This window comes from Oryza glaberrima, chromosome 7 (assembly GCF_000147395.1).
Source record: "Oryza glaberrima chromosome 7, OglaRS2, whole genome shotgun sequence".
In the NCBI taxonomy this organism is placed as follows: Eukaryota; Viridiplantae; Streptophyta; class Magnoliopsida; order Poales; family Poaceae; genus Oryza; species Oryza glaberrima.
The window spans coordinates 16,169,043-16,176,855 of record NC_068332.1 but is presented as its reverse complement, the minus strand read 5'-3'; the positions used below and the strand labels follow the sequence as shown (position 1 = coordinate 16,176,855).

At 41.4% G+C, this 7,813-nt stretch overlaps 1 protein-coding gene across 1 annotated transcript; it reads left to right on the top strand.

Moving 5' to 3' along the window:
• Window positions 1-4,943: 4,943 nt before the first annotated feature.
• LOC127779789 (ubiquitin-like) lies at window positions 4,944-7,045 on the top strand. Its single transcript, XM_052306690.1, has 4 exons — window positions 4,944-5,172; window positions 5,370-5,577; window positions 5,701-5,767; window positions 6,744-7,045. Exons 1-4 carry the CDS (start codon window positions 5,070-5,072, stop codon window positions 6,783-6,785), a joined length of 420 nt encoding a protein of 139 aa, XP_052162650.1. The 5' UTR covers window positions 4,944-5,069; the 3' UTR covers window positions 6,786-7,045.
• The last annotated feature ends 768 nt before the right edge of the window (window positions 7,046-7,813 follow it).

Below are 7,813 nucleotides of genomic sequence, written 5' to 3'. Positions count from 1 at the left end.
GCTTTGCTCAAAAAATTACTTGGAATTTTAATTTATATATATATATGCTCCCCTAGTTTTACAATGTCAAGAGCATTGATAAAAATATAAAACCACTAAGGGCGATATAACAATATCGGCCATTGTACATCGGCAAACTGCAACCGATTACATTAAAACAACTAAGGGCGATATATACAATATCGGCCACCTCAAGGCGATGCAAACGCACCGGCTATCATGTATCAACAACACTAGTCGATTATGCGTTAACCCAAACACTTGGATAATATTTCTTCAAATACTTGCCATTAAGCGCTCGCCCAAAAACTTCTCCATCGAGACCTTGCAACATGTATGCTCCTTTAGACACAACCTTGTGGACTTGAAACGGCCCTTCCCAATTTGGTGACCACTTGCCGAATTTGCTATCTCGGGTTCCAACCTGCAAAATCAATTTCCACACAAGCTTACCTTCCGAAAAGGTCTTAGGCACCACTTTTTTATTATAATGCTGAGCAACACGTTCCTTATCCCTAGTAACTTTTGCTAGTGCTCATAATCGCGACTGAACCAAGTCCTCCCGTTCATCGGCCATAAGATTATAGTACTCTTCGGCCGTCAAATCATTTTGCAATTCTGTTCTTCTGGAGCGATTCGAACTTCCCATGATAAAACAGCTTCATGTCCATAAACAAGCTTATAAGGAGGAACTTGGATTGATCCATGACAAGCCATCCGACAACGCTTCGGCTAAACGAGTATGCCACTGCCGAGGATAATCAAAAATTTTCCTTTTAATCAACTTGATCAAACTTTTGTTAGATGCCTCGGCTTGCCCATTAGCTTGTGCATAATACGGTGAAGAATTCAAAAACTTTATACCCATACTATCGGCAAACTGAACAAACTCATCAGACACAAAGATGTTGCCTTGATCAGTCGTAATAGTTTGAGGAATACCAAATCGGTAGATTATATGTTCTTGGACAAACTGTATTGCATCCCCGGAATCAGCCTTCTTCTAAGGGATCGCCTCTACCCATTTGGTGAAATAATCGGTTGCCACTAATATAAACTTATGTCCTTTACTCGATGGTGGATTAATCATGCCGATCATATCAATTCCCCATCCTCTAAACGGCCATGGTTTAATGATAGGATGCATAGCCGACGCTGGCGCTCTCTGAATTGCACCAAATTTCTGACAATCTTGACAACCTTTGTAATATCTGAAACAATCTTCTAACATCGTCGGCCAAAAATACCCCGCACGCCGAAGTAACCACTTCATCTTATGAGCCGATTGATGAGTACCACATATTCCTTCATGAACTTCGCCGATTGCAACTTTAGCCTGATCAGCACTCAAACACTTAAGCAATACTCCATCAATCGTTTGATAATAAAGCTCATCATCCAATAAAGCATATTTCAACGCCTTATATCTTAACTTCCTAGAAGCCGATTGAGATGGATTTTGTAAATAGTGATGCACATCATATCTCCAATCATCGACCGTCATGGCAGCAACTTCAATCTGAACATCCTTGATCATCGGCTTATATCCCGATGCCCCTTGAGCTAAATCATTGGCCTCAATATTCTGCTCTCGAGATACATGCTTCAAAGTCACTAGCCGAAACTTCTTCATCAGTTCTTGGCACTTCTCATTATAAACCATCAACGTATCATTCTTGCACTCATATTCTCCTGCCAACTGACTGATCACCAACAAAGAATCTCCCATGATTTCAATAGCATCGGCTTCAACCTCCTTGAGCAATTGCAACCCTTTAAGAACTGCCTCATACTCAGCTTGATTATTCGTCGCATAAGGTTTAATAGTATAAGCAAACTCAAAGCATGCCCCCCGAGGCGAAATTATAACTAAGCCGATACCACAACCATGAGCACAAACCGATCCATCAAAAAACAAAGTCCAGGACACAATCTCAACCGAGCCGATTGAATCATCACGATAATCAACTATGAAATCGGCTATAGCTTGCCCTTTGATTGCCTTCAGCGATTCATACCGAAGATCAAATTCAGTTAAGGAAAATATCCATTTTCCAACCCTTCCTTTCAAAATTGGAGCCGACAACATGTATTTAACAACATCGGCCTTACATATGACAGTGCATTCATTGGACAACAAATAATGCCTTAACCCTGTGCATGAAAAATATAGGCACAAACATAACTTTTCCACAGAAGAATATCTAGTCTCTGCATCCAAGAGCCTACGACTTAAATAAAACACAACTCTTTCTTTTCCTTCAAGCTCTTGAATCAAAACCGAGCCAATTGACTTCTCACCGACCGACAAATATAACCGAAAAGGTACCCCTTTCTGTGGAGAAATTAAAACTGGATGAGAACTCAAATATTCTTTAATATTATCCAAAGCTTTTTGCTGCTCTGCCCCCCAAGTAAACTGTTGATCGGCCTTTAATCGCAATAATGGTGTAAAAGGCTCTAACCATCCAGACAAATTAGAAATAAACCTTCTAACGAAATTAATCTTGCCGATCATCTCTTGCAATTCTGTTTTATCCTCCGGAGGCTTAATCTTCTTGATCGCACTGATACTTCTTTGGGTAATCTCAATCCCTCTCTCATGAACAAGAAATCCCAAGAACTGACCAGCCGACACACCAAAAGCACATTTTGTCGGATTCATCTTCAAGCCATATTTCCTGGTTCTCTCAAAAACCTTCCTCAAATCGGCTATGTGGTCCTCTATCTCTTTAGACTTAACAACCACATCATCAATGTAGACTTCAACCAACCAGCCGATTAAATCATGGTATATATAATTCATAGCTCTTTGATATGTTGCCCCAGCACTTTTCAAGCCGAAAGTCATTACAACCCACTCAAACAATCCGATTGCACCGGGACACCTAAAAGCTGTCTTATGAATGTCTTCTTCAGCCATAAAAATTTGATTGTATCCAGCATTTCCATCCATAAAACTCAAAATCTTATGCCCTGACGCAGCATCAACCAGTTGATCGGCCACTGGCATTGGATATTTGTCCTTTGGGGTAGCTTTATTCAAATCTCTAAAATCAATGCATACCCTAACCTTGCCGTTTTTCTTGATAACAGGAACTATACTAGAAATCCACTCAGCATACCGGCAAGGACGAATAAAACCGGCATCATATAAGCGTTGAATCTCAGCCTTAACAGGTTCAAGCATATCGGCTTTGCATCTTCTCGGCGGTTGCTGATGTGGTCTAACCCCGGGTTTGATAGGTAGCCGATGCTCAACGATCGATCGGCTGAGTCCTGGCATTTCATAATATTCCCAAGCAAAGCAATCTCTAAATTCTTTTAAGAGCTCTATCAACTTGGTTCTCCTCGCCTCAGCCTCCTCCCCGCCCTCCTCCTCGGTGCCGAACGGCGCGAGTGGACGGAACGTCAGCCGGAAGTGGCCCCGACCCCGGCGAGCCGTCGAAGACCACGTCGGTAACCGCGAGGACGAGGACGACGAGCGGCAACGCGGGCCGCCGCCGCCATTTCCTTCGCCCTCCCACTGCCGTGAGCCGCTGCCGTCGTTCCCCTCGTCCTCCCACTACCGCGAGCCACCGCGGCCGAGCCGTCGCCATCCTAGCCGCCGACCGCCGCCCCCTGTCCGGTTCCGCTGCGTCCCGATGGCCGCCGCCGCTACCATCGAGAAGGAGAGAAAAGAGAAAATATAGGGGTGGAGTCACTGATAGGTGGGCCCCACTTATTTTTTTTTAATTTATTTGATGACTGGGATGCCATGTAGGCCCATGTCAGCGAAACCGCCCTCCAAAACCGCCGAGGGATTCAAATTATACTGGTTTTAAGAGTTGGGGGTCGAGATATCCGGGGCTGCCTACGGCTCGGGCGCCCGACGATTTGGATAAAAATCGGGCGCTGACATCAGCACCCGATTTACGTGCAAAACAACTTTAAACTGATTTTTCTCTTAAATTACTTATCCAAATCATGGTCCGATTTCACCATTAAATTCGTTGCAATTAAATCTTTAAAACAAGACTACTCATGGATATATTCAAAACGAAAAAAAATTTAGCTTATTATTGAATTTTTTAAAAATGTTGCACGATATTCTACCAGGTATATAGGAATTGTCTCACTAAGTAGATCGAAAATGTTTCACTCGTTTAAATTGGGTGTTGTTTCACCTTATATAAAAACAATGTTTCAGCAAATAGCGAAAAAAATGTTTCAGTTCACTGCAACATTAGATCTATACATAGTGAAACATTGTGAGTACACTAGGTGAAATATTTTTCGGTGGAACAAAAGATAAACCAAATTCCCTTAATAGGGGGTTTCCAAAATATGTGGGTTTTTTGTTGCAATGGAATGTTTCGTTAACTGCAACATTAGATCTATACATAGTGAAACATTATGAGTACACTAGATGAAACATTTTTTGTGGATAAAAAAATAAACCAAATTCCCTTAGTAGAGAGTTTCCAAAATATATGGGTAATTTGTTGCAATAGAGTTGTGTGTATGGACACGTGGTGGGCCAGGGGAGGGGAGCGCGTGCATGGGGCGGGGGAGCGCCCGATTTCTCCTCCCCCGCCCGATCGCCCGACGGGCATCATTATCGCGAGATATCCGGTTTCGTGGTTTAGGGCCACGGATTAGATTCCGGTCAGTTTTGAGGGTCACAAAGTGAACTTATTCCGCAGCTGCATGGAGGTTCCTGGGATTAAATAACAAACGGGCCGCGTCACATATGCATGCAACATGCGGCCATGCAAGAATTGCAGTTGCAGGGGGATCCGATCCGATCCGATCCAACGCGCGCGGGGTACGTGTGGCCGCTGATCTCGCCGATGATGCCATGCATGCACTCGATTAATCCGGCAACCGTTCCGCCGCCGCCCGCCTCTTCCTCCTCCTGCGCCTGCGCAGCTAGGGGTTTGCTTGTCTCTCGTAACCCTATAAAAACTCTCGATCATCAGCTCATCTCATCCACAGGCCGCGCCACACACTTGTTGCCACACCACCGATATCGAATTAGCCAAAAGTTTGTTAGTACCACTGCCTTGCGAGATCCACGTCTCTGCAAGATGCAGATCTTCGTGAAGACCCTGACGGGGAAGACCATCACCCTCGAGGTCGAGAGCAGCGACACCATCGACAATGTCAAGGCCAAGATCCAGGACAAGGAAGGTATATATATATATACCCACAACAATTAACATCTACCCATCCATTTTAATTTCATCATATATTCCATGCATGTTCGATCCCTCGCCTGTTTCTTAATTTCTTTTCTCTCTTTTTTTTTTCAATTCACTAGCTTTCTGCTGGATCGAAGGATATCTGATTAAACGATGTTATTCATGTGTTATATTATTAATTTGCAGGGATCCCGCCGGACCAGCAGCGGCTGATCTTCGCCGGGAAGCAGCTGGAGGACGGCCGGACGCTGGCCGACTACAACATCCAGAAGGAGTCGACGCTGCACCTCGTGCTTCGCCTCCGCGGCGGCGGCCGCCCGGGCTACCCGATGATCGAGCCCAACCTCCTCGCCCTCGCCCGCAGCAAGATGGAGAAGAAGATGATCTGCCGCAAGTACGTCCTCGATTGATCAATTGATGGATTATATATATATTCACAAATATTGTTAACTGAAATCGATCGCCCATTCAATCTCCATGTTTAATTTTCATTTTGATCTTGCGTCTATATATGCAGGTGCTACGCGCGCCTTCCCTACAAGGCTACCAACTGTCGCAAGAAGAAATGCGGCCACACCAACGAGGTCATCATCTCTATCCTTGTGTTTTTTATGGTGCATTTTGATTCCAGAAAGTAACTTTCGTATTGATCAACGCGCACTTGAATTATATTCATGTTCTTAGATTAGTTAGTTAGTGTAGTAGTACACTTAGTAGTGATATCTAAGATCCATGTTCTATTTTATTTTGGCCGTTTGATATATATAGATAATTAGATATCACCCGTAATGTTTGTCTTTTTTGGTCATGACCCAAATTATAGAAATGTACTCCCTCCGTTTCACAATGTAAGTCATTCTAGCATTTCCTGCATTCATTCATATAAATGCGGAAAATGCTAGAATGACTTACATTGTGAAACGGAGGAAGTATTAAAGAGATGTAGTCGAACCTTTTCATCAGATGTATATAACTTTATGCATGTTGCACTTTTGAATACTCCCGGCCTCTAGGTTGAAAATAATTATTGCTAATTGTTTGGATAAAACTGATGTCAATCTTTGTAAAGTTTTAAAATATTACCTTAGTAACATGAAGACAATAAGATTAATCTCAAAAGATACTTAAATTACTTTTATAAGTAATTAGGTTCAAAAGTTTCCCACTAGCACGTCCCCATCTAGCTCCATCCGTCCCTGAAAATTCCCTATACGATTTTGCATAGAGTACAATCGTTTAATTTACATGTAACTACCGTTTAATTTGCTTTAGAATTCATGCAAGGGAGATAGGTAAAAATCATAATCCACGCACATGTGAGTGGATTCGGTACAATTATCTTTGTTTTTACGGAATTAGCATGTCACTTAAGGATTTTTGAAAGTTACATAGATGTTACACTATAATTACATGTAAATTACAATATAATTATATCATGATTGTACTATATTTACATTTGTCAATTTTTTAGTTAAAATTTAACGATAAATATATAGCTAATCCCGTTGAATATTTGTTAACTATTTTGACGCGTATTTTTCCAACATTATTGCTTTTCAGCTGAGGCCAAAGAAGAAGCTGGTATCCAAGCTTTCTGTTTGAGACCACAATTTGCCATTGCTAAGCTTGCATGCAGACTCATTGTTCTATATATGGGGACGTATCGCGTATCGTCATGCATAGCCGAATAACTAAATTATTTATTATCTAGTAATTTAGTACCGTATCTGTGTTATTTGAGGTTTTTGTTAAGTCTGAAGCCCCTGCTGAATGCTGAACTATTATTATTATTATTATTATTATTATTATTATTATTATTATTATTATTGCTACTGCTGCTGCTGCTATTACTATTACTATTACATCAACTGAATAATTAATTAGTTCGTTGTGTTGATGCTCGATCGGCCGTACGTGGCATATGTGCTCATGTTATTAATATTGCTGGCCGGTTTATTGAAATCAAGCCAGAACTTTCATTAATGCCCACTAGCTTTATGTAACTTTCATCTTTTGGTTGCAATTAACGACGACGTCGATTATAATATCGGGTCTTCGGTGGAATGGGCCTATACGTGCGTGAATCAGTCACTCTTTGCTCTAACAATCTCTTAATTGCGCAAGATGCAACACTCTACGTTCAACTATATATATTTTTTATCATTATTTTTTCATAATAACTATTATGCTGCATTAGTAATTTTATAAAATTCCAGAAGTTTGAGACTGAAATTACTTTATACGAACAATCTATTGCATGACACACTCTAATATCTTCAGACATTGTACTTAAGAAAATGTCAATAGTATAATTTTTCAATTAATTATATAGAAGACTTGCACACTACTTAAAAAATCATTTTTAACACCACCCTTTTATTTTTATTGGCAAAATTAAAAAATACAGGCTTGTAAAAATATATTAGAGATTCTGATCAAGTGCTGTTACTTAGAACACCGTAAAAAAATTTCGCCATATTAAAAAAAAAGCCACAAACGACTCCCACCTCACCAATTTTCTCCGCCCTTCCGTGAGCCCTCCCTTGTCCCTTCTCCATAACCGGCAAAGCCATCCTGTGGCCCTCCCTCCGGCCCTCTGTCCAACCTCTCTTGTGTTCTCGATGTTTGCT